Source organism: Telmatherina bonti, assembly GCF_933228915.1.
Source record: "Telmatherina bonti genome assembly, chromosome: 19".
NCBI lineage: Eukaryota > Metazoa > Chordata > Actinopteri > Atheriniformes > Telmatherinidae > Telmatherina > Telmatherina bonti.
Genome location: NC_136617.1, coordinates 9,056,348 through 9,080,436, shown reverse-complemented (window position 1 = coordinate 9,080,436; position 24,089 = coordinate 9,056,348). Strand labels below are relative to the sequence as shown.

General features: G+C 40.8%; 2 protein-coding genes across 2 annotated transcripts; one reads left to right on the top strand and one right to left on the bottom strand.

The window, feature by feature from the left end:
- The first annotated feature begins 737 nt into the window (after positions 1–737).
- daxx (death-domain associated protein) lies at positions 738–11,273 on the top strand. The gene is made up of 11 exons (XM_079258582.1): positions 738–984; positions 2,288–2,544; positions 2,802–3,248; positions 3,388–3,519; positions 3,622–3,738; positions 3,869–4,100; positions 5,297–5,466; positions 5,776–5,941; positions 6,826–7,366; positions 7,628–7,763; positions 9,117–11,273. The coding sequence occupies exons 2-11, from the start codon at positions 2,329–2,331 to the stop codon at positions 9,174–9,176; spliced, it is 2,217 nt and encodes a 738-aa protein (XP_079114708.1). The 5' UTR covers positions 738–984; positions 2,288–2,328; the 3' UTR covers positions 9,177–11,273.
- Positions 11,274–16,583: 5,310 nt separating this feature from the next.
- zbtb22b (zinc finger and BTB domain containing 22b) lies at positions 16,584–23,823 on the bottom strand (the record flags this gene model as incomplete). The annotated part of the gene is made up of 4 exons (XM_079258850.1): positions 23,614–23,823; positions 18,948–19,664; positions 18,541–18,819; positions 16,584–17,624 (listed from the first exon to the last, which is right to left on the bottom strand). Exons 1-4 carry the CDS (start codon positions 23,815–23,817, stop codon positions 16,584–16,586), a joined length of 2,241 nt encoding a protein of 746 aa, XP_079114976.1. The 5' UTR covers positions 23,818–23,823.
- Positions 23,824–24,089: the final 266 nt, after the last annotated feature.

Sequence of the window (24,089 nt, the reverse complement as noted above, 5' to 3'; positions counted from 1 at the left end):
TTTTGCAAAGTTTTTAGTTATTTTTCCTTTTTTAAGTCTCCAGTTATTTGAGTGACTGTTGTAAATTCAGCCTTTTCTTTAGTGAAAGGGGGTGAATACATATGAGCACAACTGTATATTAAATATATATACAATATTGTATTTATATTTTTATTTAAGGATATTAAAAAAAAAAAATTAAAAAAAAAAAAAAAAAAAAAAAAAAAAAACATAAAAATATATGTGTTCAAAAAATTTTATGTACCCCCTGGAATGCCTTGAAGTACCACCAGGGGTACGCGTACCCCATTTGAGAAACGGTGAGTTAGGTGAACAAAATTATCCAGCTGGATTGTGTAACATGGCAACGAAATTTACAGAAGGAAAGACTGGAACCACTCACAAAATAAAAATAAAAAACTTAAATGTTGTTTTTAATTTAAATAGTTATTCATGAAAACTTTAATGGAAGTTTGATTTCCTGGAAATAAGTGTCTGTTTCACTTTAATGTGCATACGTTTCTTAGATCTGTCCTATGGGTGGCAGTAGTGCTCCTAAAGGGGGATGCAAACCGCCACTAAAAAGCAAGGAAGAAAGAAACCCACCAACGCCGTTAGCAAAACATCCAATGAAAAACAGTATTACTGACTGCAGAACGTCAGTCGACCAATCACACGTGTCGATGGAAACTGCAGTTGAGCGGGTACACTTTCGGTCTCGAGTCGACAGCATAGCTAAGTTTATTAGCGTTGTTTTTTTGGCTTTTGGAAGTCTTTGGCATATAAAATATAGTTCTTCACACTATGTCGATTTTGTTTACTTAGTAAAACATGTAATAGACACGAAATATGTCCGTTTTCTAATAATTAAATTAGTTTTCACTGGGAAAAGTGTCAGTACTAACTAGCGGCTAATGCTAATTTGAGCTAACTAACATCATTTTCATTATGCACTGTTGTGCAGCGTTGCTTTAGTTGTCACGCCAAACTCCCCTTATATAAGAGGTAAGAACATTTTAATATTTTACTAACCGGCTTTCTTAAATTTGCTTATATCTTACTGTCTGTTTAAATCTGACTCACCAGTCTTCTTATTTTAGTTTTCAACTCAAGTATTCTCTTGATGTCTTGTTTGCTAAATTACAACTGTACCGTTATGTTCTTTGTCTAAGATACAAGGGCTATAACAACTATTTTAATATTATTTTAAATAGATCATACCCTGTTTAGTTGTAGCTTATATAAAATGTTTATCACAAGAGGCAAACTAAACGAGTTAGGAACCTTTTCAGTCCAAACAGCGGTTTTTAAGGTCTAGATAAATAAATGCTTTATTGATCCAAAAACTTGGAAGTTATTCCGTTGTAGCAGCACAATACTGAAAATGATATTTAAATGATTAGAAATAAAGTGTCTGGTGTATGAATAGAAAAGAAAAAAAGTCAAATTAATTTCTAATGTGGAATCTTAATATATGCCTAAACAGAGTGGTGAGACGAGAGAAAGTTATGATAACCAGGTTTCAGAAAGAATCTGAGGTCAGTGTAGATAAGACAGCAAAGCTTACAGCCAGAAATATGCTGGAATGATAGTGAAAAATGGAACAATTATCTTTACACTCTTTCTGAATTTATTAGAACTAAATAATAATTCAGTTCCGTTTACTTGTAACACTTGTTCAGTTTTTGCTTTATTTTTTATTTTTCTACTTTTCTTTAAAAATAATAAATAACAGTGATGTACTATTATTTTTATAATTACATGAAAGTCTATCAAAGTTATAGTACAATTATTACTATTTCTTTTAATAAGTTGATATTTTGTACTTTGGTTATTGATTGTTTTTGTGTACTACTCTTAAAGGTGGTTTTTGTTTGTAAAACATGGCCAAGCAAGCAGTTAAATTATTTTGCTTTAGAATTTTCATGATAAACTTTATATTGCTAACTATTTATATTTTTATTGTTTACACATAATTAGTTCCTCTGGTTCCCTACTTAGGGTTTAATGGCACCTGAGTGGACATGGTGGTTATCCGTTCGATTAATACATTTGATTATATTTTATATAGCACTGTTGAAAATTGTTGGATTTTGCAGCACACTGGTAATTTTTCTTCATTATCAACCCATATCTGTGTATTTTTTGTTGACCAAGCTTTAGGAAATGCATCAGCCAGATTCTTTCTTATACTTTCATCCTCATTGACATTAAATGGTTCCTTTCTCATCTATAAAAATATGCATTTATAAACAGTGATAAGATTGTTTTGCTGTTACATTTAAACTTTTGTTATTTGTGAAAACAGGACCAAAAACCTTTTTTTGCGTGGCGGTGGCTGTCGACCCGATGGCAGATAAGATAATAATCCTTGATGACGATGAAGAAGGGAGCCCTCAACCTTCTTGCTCTGCCGCCACCTCATCTCCTGAGCATCAAGCCAGAAAAGTGTTGCCACTCAAAGACCAGCAACCAGCGCCTACGCATATTACCCAGTCACCTTTTGCTTCAGCAAAAAAGGATAAAAATGTTCTGCAGGCAGAGAACGAGAAGCTGTTTGCAGAGGTGAGAAAAGATCTTTGTCCTCCTTCACTGGGAGAAAAACTTTAAAAAAGTCCAAAACATGCCATGTACCACCCACAGATATTTAGCCAAAAGTTCAAAAGGTTGGGTTTACTGTCTGATTCCTCGTTGGTGATCTTAAAGCTCCTGGAAACAATGAGAAATGATTTATCAGTTGAGCTGGCAGCAGCTGGCACAACAGTGTTGATGTACTAAATATATGTCTCATTTTTTCCTCTTTTCATTCTCTTTGTCTTCAGTTTGTGGAGCATTGCTCGCCTCTCACCAAGGACTGCCCTGAGGTCTTAACTTTCCTCCAAACAAAACATGCCAAGGCTACTCCTGACTATTTGTCCTCTGTGGAGTTCAGGAACTTCCTGGGGCGATGTTTGACCCGCGCTCAGGCCAAGAAGTCCAAAACTTTTGTTTATATTAATGAACTGTGCACTGCGCTCAAGCAGCATGCCGTCAAGCAGAGACAGAAACTTATCAAGGTTGACACTTCTGCCTCAGCGTCAGGTACTCCACCATCTACCTCTGTTTCACTCAAAAGCAAAGACAAGACTAAAGGTAAAGTGCACCAAGAGGAGAACGGGATGGAAGCCTTAACGGATGCAGAGCAACCTTCCACCTCAGGACTGCAAGCAAACAACGAAGAGGAAGCTGAACAAGCAGAGAAAAAGGCTAAAAAGGCATCCAGGAAACAGGTTTGTGGGGATCCTTTGGAATTTAGTATAATGGGTTTATTAAACTTATTACTTTTGTATTTTATAAAGGAACAGTTCATTGCTGATTTAATTCCCGAAGAACAACTCCAACCCTTTGTGTGTTCTGAATTACTGCCAGATTGCCTACCTGGAGAACCTGTTAAAGGTGTACAATGATGAGATCCACCGTCTGCAGCAGGCTGAGCTGAGTATCGATGAGCTTGAAGCTGAAGACTCGATGTACATCCAGGAGCACAAACTCAAACGCAAGGTTGAACCAGACTCTGATAGCAGGAGCTTCTGTTTCAGAAAACAATATTTACAGCAGGTGTTTGACTGCGAGTCATTCCTCACCTGGTTTCTCCTTTTCCAGATGATGAAGATCTATGAAAAGCTGTGTGAACTGAAGGGCTGCAGCACATTTACAGGCAGAGTGATCGAACAGAGAATTATCTACAGGAGTACTCGATATCCTGAAATTAACAAAAGGGTGAGATGATCATGCAAACAATTTCATAAATAGGTTTCATTTCCTGTCTCAGCTAAAGATCTAATGTTTAACCTGATGATGAAGGACGTTTCCTGTGGTTTAATGAGCCTTTGAATCTGCCTCCTGTCAGATTGAGCGTTTCATTAATTGTCCCGACATCCGCTGGAACCCTCCGGATTACCCAGACATCCTGCAGCAGGTACTGCGTGCCAACGAGCGCCACAACCTGGGTTTAAGCAGAAAGCAGCTTAACCAGATCGCTCAGGAGGCCTTCAGAGAAACCGGGACGTGCATTCAGGAACGACGTCAGTTAGACTTGGCCTATAACTTTGGCTCACACCTCACGGACAACTACACTCCACGTAAGGCTTATTTATTAACCGTAATGACGAAGGAAGCTCATTTTAAGACACACACACTTCTGGCTCATCATCATCTTTCAAGCTCTTTTTATTTATCATCTTCATTTTCCAAAACAAGTAACTTTCACAACATGGACTGAATGGCTCCACTGCTCCCATTTGCACTGGCGAGTCGTGTTTCTCTTGCACTGTTGCAGACGAGACTTCCCAACAGTAGGAAGTACGATAATATTTACATGCTGTTTTGTTTGTTCAGAGACTGGCAGTGGGAGGAGGCCCAGCGTGGGGCCTCCTGCAGGGTTTGGCTCAACAGCTCGGCACATAAGAGCCAGACATTTAAAGCTACTTTAAAATTTTACTGCTATTTAGGAGTAGTTGGCTTTCTAAAGAAGAATGTTTGACTTAAACTTTCTTTATTATAATTTTCCTTCAGTGAACCTAACATTCATTGCTTAAGTTAAATGCAGCTGGACACCAGCAAGCAGCACAGCGAAGAGGGGTGCAGAGTAATAAGTGTGAGGAGGAGGGTGGAGGAGGTGTCAGGCTAAAAGGGAGTGATAAGAGTCCCCCTCAGACTGAAGCTCTGAGTTTATCACTTCCTTCAGAGAAATGGTAGAATCTCTTGACACTTTTCTTATTGTTGTAATTATTCAACATGTTGGTTTAATCTCTGGCTGGAAGTGACAAAAATCAAAGCAGGTTTATGTTTACATCACATGTTATGTGCAGGACAAGTGAATTTGTTTTACATAAAATATTAAAATCATTACAGCAGGATGCAGAGGAAGTATTAAAACGACAAACACAAGCTTTTATCTCCTCACTGTGAGCCTTGTTTCCTTTTTAACAGCTCTAATGAAGCAAACGAGCCTTGCGTGTTGCAGAACAGGTTTCGACCTTTTGCTTGTTGTAACATGAAAAATCACCCAATAGCCCTCTTTGTTTCTGCTACAGAGCACCTTCCTGTATAGTTGCTCTTAAAATAAGTTTCAGTTCCTCTCTAGCTTGTCTTCATGTTAGAGCTGCCTCAGCTCTAAAATTAAAAGTCTTTGTGTTGATGAGTCACTGCAGGTTGGAAAACAATTTTTATTCTATTTTCTGCCTTGATCAACACCCCACTCACAAACATTTTGTCATTTTGTCCGCTCCTTCATTCCCTTCATTCTAACGTTCCTCTTCTTCATGCTTTTCTAAAGGCACAGACCCGGCCATAAATGACAGCCATTTGCTGCAAAAGCTGCGGTCGAACAGAGAACAGGCCCTATCCCGCCTGGAGGAAGTCATCACCAAATATGCTGTCAAACAGGAAGACACAGAGGAGCAGGAGAGGTGCAAACGCCTGGAGAAAAACAGCAAAGACAAAGAGGTGCAGCGGTTCTTTCACGCTTCAACTGGTTGAACCAATGGGAACCTTTTTATTTGGAGTTATTTAATGAATCTTAGTGTTTTTTATAGATGTATAAATAATAGAAATGTCAATAACTCAAAGCAAACTAGAGAAAAATGTTTTGGGAAATTGTAAAGCATTATTAAACAAATTGTAAATAAACTTATCAAACTTGTGAAAACATGAAACAGTTTTTTTAACCAGTAAAGACAGAGTTGCTACTGGTGAAGGTGAAAATGTGTCTCATAATAATCCTAAAATAAACACTGACTCCTCTCTTTTTTTCAGAATCACAAATCCGACAAAGGAGCTGAGGCAAAAGAAGCAAATGGAGTGGAAGAACAAGAAGAAGAAGAAGAGGAAGAGGAAGAGGAGGAAGACGAAGAAGATGAGGAATCATCAGATCCAGACATAGAGGAAGAGATCCAGGCCAGCACACTGCAAGATGGACCAGGTTAGTCTGGAGATTCTGATTCAGGAAGTTTGATAGTAAAAACCAGCTGCTTCTCTTATTTTTAATACGTCTTTAATACTTTAAGACTTCATTTTAGGATAATGTTGTACCTGTTAAACATTTTATCCTTTTTAACTTTGTGACCTCGACCTTGACCATGTTTCTTTTCTAACTATTTATCTCTTTGTTTAAAAAAACTAGCAAAAAAAAACCCCTGTGTCCACATTGAGGTGCAGAAATCCCTGCCAGGGCTCAAGTAATAACAGATTATTGACACGTATAATTTTCAAAAACCTTTCTAGCATGACGTCGATGTTTCATGACAAAACTGAAAGTTATGTGATTCAAAACAAAGCTAGCCAGAGGTTAGGGTCCTCAGGTTTCAATGTCATGTAAAACATGGACAGAGACGTGGAGTTTGGCAATAAAAATGGAATTAAAATATAAAGGAATTTGCTTTTATGAGGCAGAATTTTCTGCTTTCCCTGCTAATGTAAGAGTTCTTCACTGTTTGAGCCAAATTACCATGAAAAGCAAGGCGAGAGTCAAAGTCCTGCACCTTACAGTCTGAGTTAACCTCTGCTGGCAGGATCCAAGTCTCCCCCAGAAAGTCAGAGATGGGTAAAGAGCAAAAGAAACAACAAAGTTGACCATGAAACTGAGAAATTCTGCTACAAGTGGTTCTAGAAAAACTTTCTGGTGAAGCATCACACACAATGAGGAGCATGACTCCGGGTGTTTGAGCTGCAGGTGGAGGCTGCCGGAAGTTAGACGTGATCAGATCAACAATGCTGCATATATTCATCCAGCTGTCGATAATCAAATCACTTTGTTTTGTACAGCATTTGTAACACTTATTCCTGGTCATTTGTTTCTTTCTGCAGATGATGACAATGAGGAAGATGACGGTAACGAGGCGGAGCAAGCGTGTGAGGGCGACAATAAGGAGGATCAAACATACAATCAGACAGGAAGTGTTTCTGGTGGCGAAGAGGGGAGCTTGAAAGATGATGATGAGCCAGTCACAAGCGGAAGTCCTATCTCTGATGAAACCAAGTCCCAGATCTCTCCCCTGTCCGACATCCCCTCCCCGAGAGACAGCCCCAGCCAATCAGAGCCCATGCAGACAGACGACCAGCAGCTGTTGTCTAATGGTGACCAAGAAAAGCCACAGGAGCCTGTGGACTCTTCCAATCAAATCTCTGTTGTGCTCGTAAAAAGCAACCACACAGATGTAGATGCTGCAGCTGCCGAGGAGCCTTCACCATCACCCCAAACAGTCGCTGTGCAACACTGTGACGCGCAGACGACCAACGGGACATCGCCACCTCCCGCTGCCAGAACTACCAGGAGCCAGAAGAGGAAGAGGGAGGAAATGACGCCTAATGACTCCATAAATACAAAGCACATCATCATCCGGGACAGGTGAGGCTGTACTGATGACAGGAGCAGGAAAAGGGTGTGATAATACAGATGACTGAATAATAACCAGTAGAACATGTTGATTTGCATTTATTTTTTATAGATTTGTGAACATGACGTCTGTTTAGTTGCTTCAGTTTAAAAAAATATGATATATGATTTATTATTAAATATAATATATGATTTATTAGGGACATTTTTTTTTAACATAAACATCTATTAGTTGATTTACTTTTTTCTTTATTTTTCTTCCTTTCATCTCAGTGAGACAGAAATATCTCTGGATATGGGCGTTATTAGCGGCAGCTCTCCGCAGGAAGTCAAGTCTACCCGAGCAGACACTCCCACTCAGGACCTGGTCAGCAGCTCACAGTTGACACCGCCTCCCAAGAAGAACAAGGTGGGGAAACATGGCTGCTGAGGGATGACTCAGGGGTATTAATGGACATTAGGCAGGAAAAAAGCAAATCTGATCCTGCTGATCATTAGAGACCAGTCTCCAAAATCAGTAGAATCCATTTAATCCCTATTTTAAATTAAAATTACTTATAGATGTGGATTTAAAACCAATTTATTCAAACATTTAAGTTATCGTGTTTCTGGTAATGATGTGATGGTCTTCAGGGCTACAGAGAACACGTAAAACTGGAGCTCTACCTCGGACAGAAAGAGCATTTAAGTCTGTTCTGGACAACAGTTCAGGTTGGATTGATGAGGCCTCATGCTAGCCAGGTTAGCCTCGATGTACCTGATTTAGGATTTTTGTGAAAGTTAAAAGATTTGAGACACAACCAGCCTCCAACAGTCTATGTAGTTCTGCACAATGACTCATTCATTTGAGTCAGGTGTGTTGGTATAGGACAGGGGCGCCCAGCTCCAGCCCTTTAAGGGCCATAATCCTGCAGGTTTTCCATGTATCCCTGCTCCAACACACCTGACTAACTAATCAGTCATTGTGCAGAACTTCATTGGCTGTTGGATCCAAGCCAGGTGTGTTGGAGTAGGGATGCATGGAAAACCAGCAGGACAGCGGCCCTTCAGGACCACATTCAGCTTAACTGAATCAGCAGCTCTAGGCAACAGTGTCTGGAGGAAAAGCTGACAAGATGGCAGAAATTGATAAGATTAGAAGAAGCAGAAGGACCACGACGGTTAAAATGCAAACCAAGCAGATTTCCAGGAATAATTTCTGTCCTGGTAAATTAATCTGGATTACAATTATCCCTGGAAATATCTGTGGAAAATCCCGACATGTTTATGCACATGTTTGCGGTTCTGGCTGCAGTGAAAATGAGCACTTCCGTCCAGGTGTGACATTAATCTAACTTCTGATTTGAGCCACTGCTGACAAAAGACACAAACTGGTGCTTTAATGAACTTCTCTGTCCAGTATATCAGAGTAACTTAAACTCCTTCATTCAAACAATCACCAGAATGTTTTTCATACTGAATAAAATGTGACACAGATTCTGTCCTGCTCAGTCTTTTACATGAAATGACATAAAAATGCAGATAATTTATGCTGAAATGTTCTTTAAATAAAGGTTTTTACTGTTAAACTGATTTTCACACAGACGAGACGCTGCTGATGTAAAGATTTAACTTTAAAGCAGACACTTTTAGTCTTTACAAGTGAGAGTCTGTTTCCTGGGATTAAACAAAGCAGGAAATGTGCTTGTTTGAACCTCAAGAGTTGTTTAGATTTACAAACTTTTTTTGTTGTTTAACCCTCCTGCTGTGTTTGTTTTTCCAGGTCAACGTGGCGACTCAGTGCGACCCAGATGAAATCATCGTCCTCTCAGACTCGGAGTGACCCGTAATGTGTGGACTCTCTCTGAGGCGGACTTCCTGAAAACCTTTGCTCCCGTCTCGGCCGGCTCGTAAGCTGAACCTTTTCTACTAACAAGCGGAAGCACTCTTGTAATTCCCGTGTGAGGCGCTTGTCAGACTGCCAAACAGAAGCCACGACACTTGATTTAGTTTCAGGTTTGTAATTGTAACGGAACTTTCTAGAAAAAGGCAAGTACACAGGGATTTTTTTCGCTTGGGATGCATCGACTGTTTGCATCTGAAACTCCATTCCCTCCAAACAGCAAGCGCTGGCTAACCGCGACCACCGCCGTCATCTTCAGGTCACAGCGCACACATCCTCAGCTCAGACTGTTGGACGGAGTCAGCAATGGATGAATTGGATGTGATTTTATTTTTACCCAAATACTTTTGTTCCTTTTTGATGAGAATCTGTGTGTTAATGTGAACTCTGCAGCCGCTCGTATATTGACTTTTCCTTCTCACAGACGCTCAGCCAGCAGTTTGTTTACATGTTTACATGAACTGAGGGTTTCTTCCACATGACTGGGAAGCTAAATCTGTAAACTAAAACTCAAACGCACCTCAGAGATGTTGTCTCATATGTATTTATGGTGATTTCTGAGTGAGTGAGCTTGTCTGATGGTTTGTGCCTGAATGTGGGAAATGTGTGGGACTGCAGCAGTGATACTGGGAAACATTAAGTCTTACACCCTTATTTTTTCACCGAATTAGATTTAAGTTTAGAAATTAGATACGTTCCCTTATTGTATATTTTCCAGCTAGCTATTAGAAGTGATTGGATGATTTTCTCATTGTCAGCAGACCCGTAAAAAGACCAACACCAACAATGACATCTTAAATTCTTTCTTTCATTTTGAAGTATTTCTTCAGAAATAGTTGATTCAAGCAGCAAGATTTAAATGTTCTAAAACAAATATTTAATGCCAGCTTGAGCTGTTTGTTCCTTTACAGAATAAACAGACCAGATTCAGAGACATGAATGACTGATCACAGCAGTTTTAAGATATTTAAGGCCTAAAACTCACCTTTTTACCTGATTGCCAGGGTTACCTGTTGGTTTATTAAAAGCTTGTTTACAACACCACCAGCCTAGTTTATTTACTCCCAACCAGGTGATGGAAACAAACCTGATAAGTGCTAAAAGTAGCCAAATGTTACGTGTGGTTTGCTTGACCGTTGGATGGAAACACAGCTGATGTTTTTAAGTCATGCCTGATGATCTTCCTGCTACTTCATCACTGGAAATTTCCTGCAGGTCAGAAACTATTAAAACACCAAGAGATTCATTTCCTCATTATGATTTGTTTCATTTAGAGCCTCGTCTACAAACTGCGTCACCGCTGCAGACGTCGGTACACACCTTGTTAACTAGTCTTGAACAAATTCACCACGTTGTCTCGAACCGGAGCAGCAAAAACGGCTGAAAAAGTGCTGAAGCAGAGATAATTCATATTTCATAGGAGCTGTTGGCGAGGAGAAAACATAAAACAGTGCAAAGGTCATTTTTAAGCAGCTGTAGAATAAAAAGTTTGCAGGTGAAGGATGATGTGGTTTATTCTGTTAAAGCTCAAACAGAACTCGATCAGTTCCTCTGATAAGAAAACAATCAAGCCTCACCTAGAACTAAAACACTTAGATCTGTCTTCAAAGCTCAAATCACTCATGTTGATTTGTTGATTTGAGGCCTGAATAAAAAGATTAGAACAAGGCTGAATTTTCACTAAGATTAAGGGAAAATAGTTTTATTCCAACACAGATTGACTCTTATAATCAATTATTTTCAGTGTTGGTGCAATTTTTAAAATGATCTTTTCTTCCCCATCTAAAACATTAAGAGTGATTTTTCCTCGTTTGTTTCCTGCAGCCTTGTGCAACGTTGCACTTAATGTCTCTGGAATATGATGAATAATTTTTTTGATTTCTTCTTTCTTGATTGAAATAATCTGGGTTGTTTTGTAGCCATTAAAGCGGAGTTGTTTGACATGTCGCTGTGTAAAAAAGCACTGGTGTGGTGATGGATGTTTGGGTCTTGAGATGTTTCACTCCTCTAACAATCCAACCTGTAGTGGTTATTTTTTTTTTTCCCTTCTGAACCATGTTTTCCTCATTTTTTACCTCACGGGTGAAATATTTTGGAGGTAAAAGCTCTTTTAAGAGTTCTAAGAATATAAGTCTGGGATGTAGGTGTCTTTGTTATAGTCTGGCAGAGGAATGATCCATCATTCACTGTGAATTTTTTCATTTTGATATAAAAATAAATGATTCATTTTGCTATAAAACAGCCTCTGTGTTGTTAATTGGCACTTTCATTTGTTTTATTATCATTTTGTGACAAACTTTCTGCGTCAGATGAATCTACGTTGTAACGAGTAGGGATGGGAAAATCACATTTAAAAAAAAATCGAATATCAGGATCTTTTGCTTCACAATTTTGGAATGGATTTTTTTTGTTAAAAAATAGATTTTTTTTTTCAAATAAATAAAAATGATCCATAATAAAAAAAAAATTTGTCCTTTTTGTCCTTTTCTCGTGTCTACTTGGGCATTATAGCAGCAGAATGATGGTCTGGCTACTTTTTTTTCCCTAATTGAAATCAACAAAAATGATCAAGAAAAATTTTGTACATTTTGTTTGTTTTTAATTTACAAGAATCAACAATATCAAGGAATTGTGAGAATTGCATTTTAAATCAATCAGGACCCAAAAAAACTAAAGCATATCATCTCGGCCCGAGTAACGAGAGCAAAACGTTGAGCTCAAACTGGAAATGTTGATTTGAAAAATGTAATTTTGTGCAGGTTTATTATTTTCTGAATATTAGGACAAAAATAAACATGAGCTCTTGTTTATTTTCTACATAATTCAGTAAACAAATGCAAAACTTTCCAAATATTTCTTCAGGAGAAACGTAACCAAGCTAATATCTATTTAAACTTTGAACATAAATGCAGATGACAGGAGTGTGAAGCCTGATCCTGCTCTAACTGTGCCAGATCTGCTGTCTGCTGACTGTGTTTTTATGTTTTTATTTATGACCTGATTTGCAATGTAATTAAGTTCTGCACTGCATCTCTGGAGAGGTACTGAATGAAACCCCAAAGTTTTGCTCTGGTTATCCTGCAGAGCATCCCAGCAGCAGAATGGTGGTCAGGCTGATGTGTTTTACTGACCAAAAGTTGCTTTATGGATGTAAGTATTTTTATTCTTTATTTTTAAATTTCAATGTGGCTGAATTTACATATTAATGCTGGACCTGACAAGGGTTGGGGGGAAGAAAGGAGAAAGTAAACAGGAGAGAACATGAGGGTACAAGACCAAGGGGACACCAGATAAACAGTTCGACATCAACCGTATGAGACATTAAATCTAAACAGAAAACCAGACGAGCAGCTACTACGCCTGTAAAGAAACAACAACCTGCTACATGTTCAAGAGAAGAAGGATCCTGATGACGTTTCAATTAAAGTTCCAAGAAAAGCTGCAGTACTGATGGAGATTGTGTGTCAAATGATGCAGATCTGTGTGATTCATATGTGAAATATTATGCATTTATACATTTCTTTGCTTAAATGATCCAACATTCGTGTCTGAAATCTGTAACTGTTGCCGTAGGAGATGGTGGGGGCAACTCCAGTCGTTGATGTCCTGCAAGTGTTGGGAGTTTCCTGGCAGCAACACACCTGACATCTATCAGACCTGATTATCAGACATGCAGAGCTTGAAGTCAAACTTCACCAGCCTGATAATTAGCCTTCGATTAGAGTCAGGTGCGTTGCAGCAGGGAGACTCGAGTTGCCAACTCCTGATGTGGGAGAACAGAAAAACCTCTGATAACAGATATGACAAAGGTACGAACCCGTTTCCATCCCAGACTGAACCATCACACGCGGATATGTTTGCTTTGTGTGTGTTTATAGTTTTATTTAGCGCTTTACTTTGCAGCATTTCTCGTCTTCTTTGGTCCCTTTTTTTTTATTAATTTGATCAACAGTTTGGCTGATTTAGCTGTTTTTATGTCAGTTTTTTATTGTGCTTCTATTCATTAGAATTTATTTCTATACCAGGAAAAGAGCTGAACAAAACAAAACAAACCGTTTTTATCAAACTGGTGCCAGAAATGGAGGAATCCAGACTGTTGGGATCACTGCTCACCATGTCTGTCATTTTACTAAACCAGCCAGAAATGTTATATTTGGAAAAACACAACATTTAATCAGTTTATCTATAGATTTTGGGTGGTTTTTAACTTGTTAATGATCAGAATACTCACTGAATCATTCATGAATTTAAAACAGGACAAAGAGATTCGGAAAGCTACAAGTCCTACAGCTACAGAAGCTGCTGCGTCAGCTCTTCTGCATCTCCTGTCACCATCCTGGCAGTTGTGGAATATTTTGTATCCTTTGTGTCTTCATGGTTCATTCTGTGTCTTTCTTTGATATATTTTATCATTTTGAGGAAAAGAAACAACCTGATGCCTTGTAGGAGCCATTATTCTTCACATTTTCAGTAAATCTGATGATCCTATGCATCAATATGGTGGGGAAGACAGTAAAACCAGCATTTTGTACAGTAAAACCCTTTTTTTAAATTTATTTACTTCCACTTTATGGATGTTAATCAGCAGAAAAGATTTTATGAACTTTGAATTTTCTATTAAATGGAAACGTCGGCAAAAGAAAACATCAAGGTGATTTTTGCTCCATATTGGGAACATGACATCCTGTCAGCCCTCCAATCCTCACACCTTGATGTGGAAGTTTTAGTAAAAAAAAAACAAAAAAAAACAGGTACAATCACATCAGACATATTTCCACAAATAATTTATTAGTCCATAATGTAGATACATGACATGAATACTGATGAACTGTCAGTGTCTGGGTTTATAAATGTCATTTTCTGTGCTCACTGTTCAACAATCAAGTGGTCAGATAGGACACATAGGAAGCTGTTTAATGTACAATAATAAAAATAAAGTCTGGTCTTACGCAGCAACTTGGAGCTTTTAAAACTGATCACTTCATCTTTTTTTAAAAATTCCTGTTCAGCTTTTGTCTCCACTTACTGACAGAAGAGGTAATGCAGATGTACGTTATAGATTCAGTGTTTGTGAAAACAGCAGGTGAAGCTGCAGAGAGGCTGGATAAATGACATTAAATGGCACTGAGAAAAAGAAGAACAGAAAAAGGCATCATGAGCCGAAAAGCTGGCTTGGAGAACTGAACTCATAAAGCTCTGAAGGATCTTTGGTTTGGTGTCTTTCTTATCTTATTATTTCTAGGAGAGTTGGACAGAAATGCAGAGGTGATACCAGATCAAAATGTAATTTTTTTTTTTAACATGTTACGCACCATTTTTACAGTGTTTCACTGTTTTAACAGGTGTTAAACTGGTGTTTTAACTGTTATTTCACTAAGTCCAGGTTTCTGATATTGCCTGAAGTACCTTTACTGGGAGAAAGTTTCTACTACATTCAGGATTAATAAACACATTCCTGATAGGATATACCAGTTCTTGTTGGTAAATGAATAAAGGTGTTAATTTGGCTCATACTTTCTTTACCAGTGAATAATTAAAATGCAAATAAAGGTGATCTCAGAGTTGGCACATTAATTTGTATTAAATCAAAAAAAAAAAAAAAAATACATTTCACATTTTCTGCTTTTTCATCCATCCTGTGTTTCCTGTGTAAAAAACAAAAAATAAAAAAGTGAAAACGCTGTATGGTCACATCCAACAACCAGCAGTCCTTCTACAGCTACAAAGTGCCAAACCTGCATATAAAACAACCAAACTGAACCTTCACAGAAGGTAAAACATAAACTCTGCAGCTCCACTTGTAAAACATCTATAAAGTCTGAATATGCATGAGGTCACACGTGTTTAATCATTTTTAAACTCTTCTTTGTGTTACAGCGACATGAAAACAATGACATGTTAAAATATGTTTACATGAAAACTTCTAATATAAAAACACTATTTTAACATTGATCCAGCTGTGTTGCCATAATGAGTTAACAGTACCAGCTGTGGCCACAAGGGGGCACAACTCTTCAAAACAAGACAATTTCAGATAAAAGCAGGAGTTTCACTTTCTTCTTCTGTTTAAATGTAAATATGATGAACAGCGCCTCCCAGTGGACAATCTGCTGCTCCAACATGGAAATATCTGATCAGATACTTTATTGATCCTTAACAGGAAGTTGGCAAACGTTTTGTCTTGAATCATCAGTACTGTTGCCATGGTTACCTGTACTATTCAGTACAGAAATATGATGGTGTTTAATTTGTTGAAATCGACATATTTACAATGCACTCCGTAGTTCTTATTTGAATGTTTGTTTTCCAAGCAATGTGAGGACGATTAAAAGGGGAAAAAAAGTGCAGGACAGGTTTATGTATGCTAAATTTGTTACAAGTACAAAAACCCTACAAAGAGGAAAATTAACAAATAAATTAATAGAGAATGATTCAGAGGAAGCACACAGACTGTAAAGCTAAGATAAAACTTCTTTTGCAAACTAAACAGAAGCATCGCAGGAACGATTAACGATTAATTCTGAAAATTAGACCAGACGGCAACAGGATTTACTCCAAATCGGATGAGAAATCAACTGCATTTATACTTGGATTATTTACAGTTATAATAAATTCTCCTCAAGGTGCAAAATATCCAAAACAAAAGAAGAAAGTGAAAGCAACAGCAAAACTGATCAGAGTTTATCAGATTCAGGTGGATTAATGTTGAAAAGACGGAGCGCTGCTGCTGCTGTAAGGACCAAAATAACTAAAACCAACTCTGTAGCTTTCCTTCTCATATAATAAGACTTTCATTAACCCTGCAGCTTTAAAATGTATTAGTTCTTAAACATAAATTCTTTTTTCTTCAGTTTTAATGAGCAGATTTGTATATTTCTATCTGACTACGGCAACAGGTCACAACACAACACTGCAGAAAATCACAGGAACTAAAAACAGCCATCTTTCTACTCTAACTACTCCATCATGTCCCCACCAACGATAACAGTGAAGCGATGTCTTCTTGTTTTTGGTTTCCTCAATAAAACACACGTTTCTGCAGAAAGAAATAAAAATAAACTTTAAGAACATGTTAGTTAGTAAAATGTTAGCTTACTCAGAGACAACAGGTAAATCTTTAGAGGCCACAGTTTCAGAAACGTCCCACCACACCAGTCGCCTGGAAACCCTCCTGGTTGTGTCTCCAACACAAGTCTTGCCTCCCATTCCTCGACGCTCTCTGCTGGAAAGTCTTCCAGAGGAGGACGGCTTCTTCCATGTTCATGTTGCCATAGAAACAACAGCAGGAACCAGAAGAAGAAACGCTCAGGAAGAGGCGACGGTTTCTTACAAAACACGACTTTTGGTTTAAGTTACGCTACTTTCATCAGCACTGACTTCACACAAGTCTTCATCACACACACCTCGACCCAACCCGAGACCTGCGAACATCCCAGATCCCTGATCCCGGCCTGGACTCTGGGAGGCGACGCCCAGCAGCGGCCCTGCGGCGGGCATGTTGCCGCCGCTTCCTGTGGCGGAAACGCCGCCGCTGCCAGGCTGCGGTGACAAAACGCCAGCAGAGACATGAGGAGCTCCTCCTCTCATCCCTCCACCCTGTCCTCCCTCACCTGCAGACAGCAGGAGGTGAGGGGAGGGTATCAAATCCGGCCCGTCTTCGCCTCCTCCCCGTCTCCCTCCATCACTGCTGCCCCCGCCATCGCCGCTCTCCCCCATCCCGCTGCGCCTCTCGCAGTGCGAGCGGTGCCTCATGAAGCTGTCGCGCCACATGAACTTCTTGCCGCAGCCGAGGCAGTCGTACGGCTTCAGGCCGGTGTGCGTCTTCATGTGCTCCGTCAGGTGATGCTTCATCTTGAACTTCTTGGCGCAGACGGGGCAGTGGAACGGCCGCAGGTCCAGGTGCATGTTGATGTGCCGGTCCCTCATGCTCTTATGGGTGAAGGTTTTCCCACAGTGGCACATGAACACTTTGGCTGATCCTCCGGCGCTGCCACCGACACCGCCGCCTCCACTTCCAATCCCACCGCTGTCCGACCCTTCCACTCCCAAACCACCCTGCAGGTGGACGGCCCCGTGCTCCAGACTGGGACCTTTTAAAGAGCCCCCTCCTATCACACCACCTGCCATGCCCAGCGGAGGCGCCGCAGCGTCCAGGGAGAGTCCAGAGGCCTGGCTGTAGAGGAGGATTTGGTTCCCCTGCATGTCCAGGGGGAAAAGCTGAGCTCGGGCCGAGGCCGCAGACGGAACCTGACCCAGCAGCGCTGAAACGGCTCGGTTAGGGTTCTGGTTCTGACCCCCATTGCTGTCATGAAGGTGCTGAGCTAATGTCTGCTCCATCAGACTGCCTTCAAACTTCAAGTAGTCCTCTGACGACTGGCAGTAGTCAACCTGCAGACAAACAGGGATACAAGTCTTCTTAAACCTGCAACGAATCCAGGTCTGCGGCTTCAGAAACATTTTTAAAACACATAAAAGCCAGTCTTCAGCCAGTTGGATTCATGCATGTTGGACATCCTACATGCATTAAAGAGTTTCTGACTTCATAAAGTTTTATCTGACTCAACATGAAAGAAGCATATTTCTGCAAATCCAGAAAAGTAGAATCTCTAGCACCCCCTAGTGGTCACATACCAGCCATACAAGCATCAGTTTCCAACACTTTGTCTCATTTTCTGCGATAAAAACACATTTTTTATTGACGTTAAACAGAGTGGTTCGTTCTGCTCAAGGAACAAAGCTGTTACCTTCCACTTCTGGAGAACATTTATAAATCCTGACTTTTAAAAAGAGCTTTACAGATCAATAATGATCCCACTGACCGTCCTGCTACTGAGCTGTTGGAGGTCCTATCCCCAGGTAGACAATAATATTGTCTTATTAATAACATTATTATTATTATTATTATTTATTTATTTATATAATTAATAAATTAATATAATTAATAATTATTGTTAATATTAATAATAACAATAATAATAGCGCTACACCTCGGCACACAGAAAGTTTCTTTCCACCAGCGGTTCTGACTTTAGACAATGTACTCTAAAAATGCCTCATTCATGCACCTCATTACTATTTTACATCCTTTGTTTTATTTATTATTTATTTCTTATATTTTTTACTCTATTTCAGGATGTCTTTATGTGTGTTGTATGTTTGTATGTGCTTTTACTACTGTTTTCCAATGTGGTTTTAATCCTGCAAATGGGCAATAAACTGAACCAAACTGTTTTTTTCAGCAGGATCTTTCCATCTGCCGTGACGTCACCACACAGAGAGGCGTCTGGTGTGACTTTCAGCTCACCTGCGACTCCATGTTGCTCTCAGCTCGGCCCCCCAGCTCGCCCGAAAGGCTCCGAACATTAGAGATGTTGAAGCTGGCTCTCTCCCTCTCTCTCGCCAGCTCCATCTCCCTCTCATCCTCATCCTCATCCTCCTCTCCACCTTCCTCCCCGGACACCACGATCAGGTCGTCGTCGTCGGTGCGTTCAGTTTTCACCACCACCCACTGCTTGCGGGGCATGATGCTGGGCTGGCTGTATGTGGGACGTTTCTGCAGCGGCATCGCCGACGCTTCGCCGTCCTGTCAAAACAAACCTGTTATTTATGGTAAACGCCGCCATGTTTGTTATCAGCCATCAGTAAAATATCGTCAGAACGGTTCATGAGGTCATAAATGTTAAATATAAAAACCCGATTGATCCGTCTCACCTGATAGGACGACACGCCGAAGCTGTCGCTGACGCCGACCTCCTGCTCTGACACTGAGCTCCTTTTCTTCCTCCTCCTGCTTCCTCCTCCCCTCTTTCTTTGGTGGTACATCACATCCTCCTCTTCCTCCTCTACTTCTTCTTCCTCTGCCTCAATGAGGAAGGCTTCCTCTCCTCCCGATGGAGCGCAGTAGCTGGGCGTGTTGCTCGCTCTGCCTCCATCTAGCGAAGCCCCGGCTGCAGCCGCTCCACCTCCCCCAAAGCTGCTCCCGTCTCTGGGGCTGAAGTAGTTGGTGCTGCTGGGGGACTGGCTCTCGCTCACTGACGGCCGACTGGGGGGCTGGGGGGCTCGCTGGGGCTCGTCTACAACCTGGACTTGGCTGACACCGCCTGCATTAGCAGCTCCGTTCCCGCCACCCTCACCGTTGCTGCTGCTACACCCGGCGTTGGCTGACCCTCTACTTCCACCTGCTCCATCCTGCGCGGCCCCCCCTCCGCTGCTGCCTCCCGCCGCGGCGCTTCGGCCCTCCTTCAGCAGCTCGGTGCATTTGTCCACGATGTGCCACATCTGCAGGACGCTGCCCACCGTCAGGTAGTTGACGATGTCCTCGCGCAGCATCCGGAGCTGACCGGTGTAAGCGCAGCTCAGCACGCTCTCGAACGCCAGCGGGTCCATCACGGCCGGGATGGAGACTGTGGACATGTTCTTCAGCAGAACCTGGAGGTGAGAGGAGATCAACATGCTGGAGGTCATAATGATCTGCTCCTGCCACCAACGGTGGTCTGATACAACCAGGTTTCAGATGTGTGTCAGAAGCAAGACCGGGTTATCTCATGGACACGAGCCCAGGGGCCCACGACCTCTTGAGCCCCATGTGGGGATCACGTAGGGCATACACCAGAAACAAAATGTACATAAAAGCCAGTTAGTAACAGCACAGTGTCTTGAGTATTGCTATTGGTACCATTCATTCCTTCATTTTCTGAACCGCTCCAATTCAGGGTTGCGGGGAAGCTGGAGCCTATCCCAGCTGGCTTTGGGCGACAGGCAGGGTACACCCTGGACAGCTCGCCAGTCCATCGCAGGGCCACACAGAGAGACAAACAACCACTCACACTCACTCCTAGGGGCAATTTAGAGAAACCAATTAACCTAACATGCATGTCTTTGGACTAGCTTGGAGGAAACCGGAGTACCCGGAGAGAACCCACGCATACACAGGGAGAACATGCAAACTCCACACAGAAAGGCCACTGACCAAACCAGCTAAGGATCGAACCAGTGACCTCCTTGCTGTGAGGCCACAGTGCTAACCACTGTGCCACCGTGCAGCCCGCTATTGGTACCACTGGCTGAGAAATGTTATAAATGTTTCACAATTCAGAATTTCCACAATGTTATGGTGTGGAACGGGGCCCCTGGAACACTCTGGGCCCAGGGGCCTGTGCACTTTTAATCCGGCCCTGGTCAGATGAGTCATTAAAGTCATCTGTAAACCATTAGAACTCAACGGAAGAACCAGTGTTGAACCATTAAAGACCAAACACGAGACATCTGGACCTTGAGCTGATCCATCTACTGTTGGCTGAAGCCTCATCAGAAATGGTCTCCATGTAGGGCACAGGTGTGAAACTCCAGTCCTCGAGGGCCGGTATCCTGCAGGTTTTTGTTGTCTCCATCCTCCAACACACCCGACCAAATTTCATTAACAGGTTGACGAGAAGCTGCTGGATCCATTTGATTTAAATCAGCTGGGTTGGTGGAGAGAAAAAAAAAACCTGCTCGATACCGGCCAACAAGGACTGGAGTTTGACACCCCTGATGTAGGGGGAGGTTTTCAAGAAGCTGTTCTAAACGGTGAGTTATGCTAAATGACAACTGGACAGAAAACTGATGGAGTGAGGAATCTTTGCCTGAGAACGACGCGGTGTGGAGCATCTGGACAGAGAACATTATGAAAGGCAGAAACATCCAAAGTAGAACTTTGGAAAGAAGCCTGGAAAACTGCTCCTGATGACGACTTAAAGAAATGACAAGAAAACCAGTTTGAGACGAAGAATGAAGCTGCTCAGACCAAACATTTCATTATGAACTCCTGTTGTTGCGTCATTATGTTTCCACGTAACTCCTGCAGCTGTTTCCTCCTTTCATAGTATTACAAATATAAAAGGTGGAATTTTGCACTGAAGATATAACCTGACAATATAAATCAGTTTTTTCCAACTTCTACATTATTTATATTGAAAAGATCACAAGGCCACACTACAAACCACAAATTCTATTCTATTCTATGCTATTCTACATTTTATCCAAAGCGACTTACATGTGAGTGAGAACAACACAAGCATGAAATCAAACAGTAGAAGACATCGTAGGAAGGTGCTGGTGGACTGTCCAGTTGGACTCAGATCCTTCCATGAAGTGCTACAGGCTTTTATTTTATTTTTTTTGTTTTGTTTGTTTTTCTCCCTTTCCACCCCATAATATCACCTATGTTATAATACAAGGAATTAATACCATGTTTGTTGCAAAGAACAGGGATAAGTTCTCCAACTTTCCAATAAATACAGCTAAACTAAGTGTTGAAGTTCTCCTTGAAGAGCTGAGTCTTCAGCTTGCTCTTAAAAGTAGACAGGGACTCTGCAGAGCGGACAGAGTTTGGAAGGTTGTTCCAGCATCGTGTCACAACAGAGGAAAAGAGTCTGGCTGGTGGTTTAGTCCCATGTATTGGTGGGAACACGAGGCGTCTTTCACTGGAGGAACGTAGCTGTGGAGAGGGAGTGTAGGTCTGGATCAGGGAGTGAAGGTAGACGGGAGCCGTTTGAGTTAGTGTTGAGTTACTAGCAAGCCAGCTTTAGATTTGATGCGTGCTGCGAGCGGAAACCAGTGAAGAGCGATTAGCAGCGGAGCGACATGAGCTCGTTTGGAAATGTTGAAAAATGAAACTCTAGCCTATATGAACAATAAGATTATTTATTATTTTAACCGTTCTTGTCAGAACACATAACTCCGGTGCTCTCTTCACTCCACTGGCTTCCAGTCAGGTACCGGATTGATTTTAAGATTCTTTTTAAGAAATATTTTTAGAAATATATCCGTATTAAAACTAGACCTACCTGTTATTTTATTTAATACCCTTACTTTGAGTGCTGGAAATCACAAATATACCACAAGACATGCAAAAGATGGAAATTTTAGCTTGCCTAAAGCAAAATCAGATGCCATAAAAAGAACTGTTCTGTATAGAGGCGTGAAAACATGGAATTCATTACAGAAGAATATTAAATTAACCACTGATCTAAAACACTTTCAAATACAGGTATCTATATAAATCATAATGATAAGGATTTGGTGATAAAAGTATAATTAATACTAATGTATGTGTAACAGAGTAAACAAATTGATAATATGGATAGAGGTGTACTAGAAGATTTGTATTATAGATAATTAAATATATAGGTTGATATCCAATTATGAGTAAGCGTATTTTTGTGCATGAATAGTGTGTATTACAGTGTTTATATGATACAATGTTTTATGGTAAAGTACTGGATATAACATGAATGACCATGACATGCATGCATTTAGTATGTAAAAATGGATGTAAGGAGATTATTTGAATATGTAAACAGCTTGTATTCCAGGACTGAACTGAAGCGCTGATGTTCTGTGTAACTTTTACAAGTTTTATGTTTTTTGATGTTATAATTGTGTCGGACCCCAGGAAGAATAGCCGTAGCTTGCTGCAGCTAATGGGGATCCTAAATAAACTAAACTAAAATAAACTTTTATTTGTTTTGAAGTGTTTAAATAAACTGGCCTCAGATGATCTGTCTGAACTTATCGAAGCGCATCGGCCCTCTCGAGCCCTTCGGTCAGCTAGCCGGATGGTCTTTAAGGTTCCACGCTCAAACTTAAGAACAAGAGGAGACCGAGCCGTTGCAGTCGTGGCTCCCAGGCTGCCCCTACCTGTGCTGTCTGCCGACAGTCTGTTGACTTTTAAATCTCGGCTGAAAACACATTTATGTGCTTTGGTTGACCATAATCAGAGGATTGGACTGTATATGTGTGTTTGTGTTTTGTCCTTGTATTTTAGTGTTTTTAATATTTTCAAGTGTCATTTTCCCTATTTTTATTGTTTATATAAAGCACTTTGGATGCTGTGGTAAATGTGATTTATAACTAAAAATGACATTGATAAAAGATCATTTCCCACGGCACACCTGACAATCTCTCAAGGCACACCGGTGGGTAAAAAACACTGATATAAACTTACAGCTCCGACTAAATTTATAAAGGTCTTTTATATCCTGATTCACAGCAACATTTAGGAAACTTTTTCTGTCATGTTTGGACTTTTATGTCTTTTATCTGTGTTTGTGTGAGTTTATGTTTTTTGCTGTAAAATATGGCCTGAATGATTTATTGAGGGAAATTTATGATGGATAATCCTAAACTAATGAGGGAAGGTAATGTTAAAAACAGACATGGAAATATCTGTGAATTTATAACTTCCATAATGATTAAATGATTATCAATTTAGTACATTTAATTACAAGCTGCATGTACAATAGGTCATATAATCCCTTTAAATGTATGAATATGACTAAAATCCCACATCCTGGTCACTTCTAGGTGATGCTGTTTGCTACGTCAGCCCACACACCTGATCGTGGAAGTAGGGCGAGGATGCGGCCAGGACGCAGCGGTGGGCCTTGAACACTTGTCCCTGGACGTGGATGGACAAGTCACAGAGCCTGCCGTCCTCCCTCTGCTGGTTCAGGCTGTCCAGCACCGAGGTCTGAGCACTGGGGAAGCTCACCTGCACCACCGACCCACCCGAGCTGCTGCTGCTGCTTCCCACCTCCATGGGCAGCGACTGGGTCTGCGTCGCATAAAAACAGTTTTTTATCACATTCATGTTTCAGAATCTCGTCTTTAAACACACTGATGTCTGAAGAGGGGAAATATGGAGACAGAAACTCATCCAACTGAAAGATAAACCCTCTTAACTTCTGAACTAAAGTCTGTTTTAAGATAAAAAGCATCGAGGTGGGCAAAAGGCCTGCGGATGATGAGGGTTTCCCTGCTGCAACACACCTGACACACATCAGACTTAATTAGCAGACTTGTGCAGAGCTG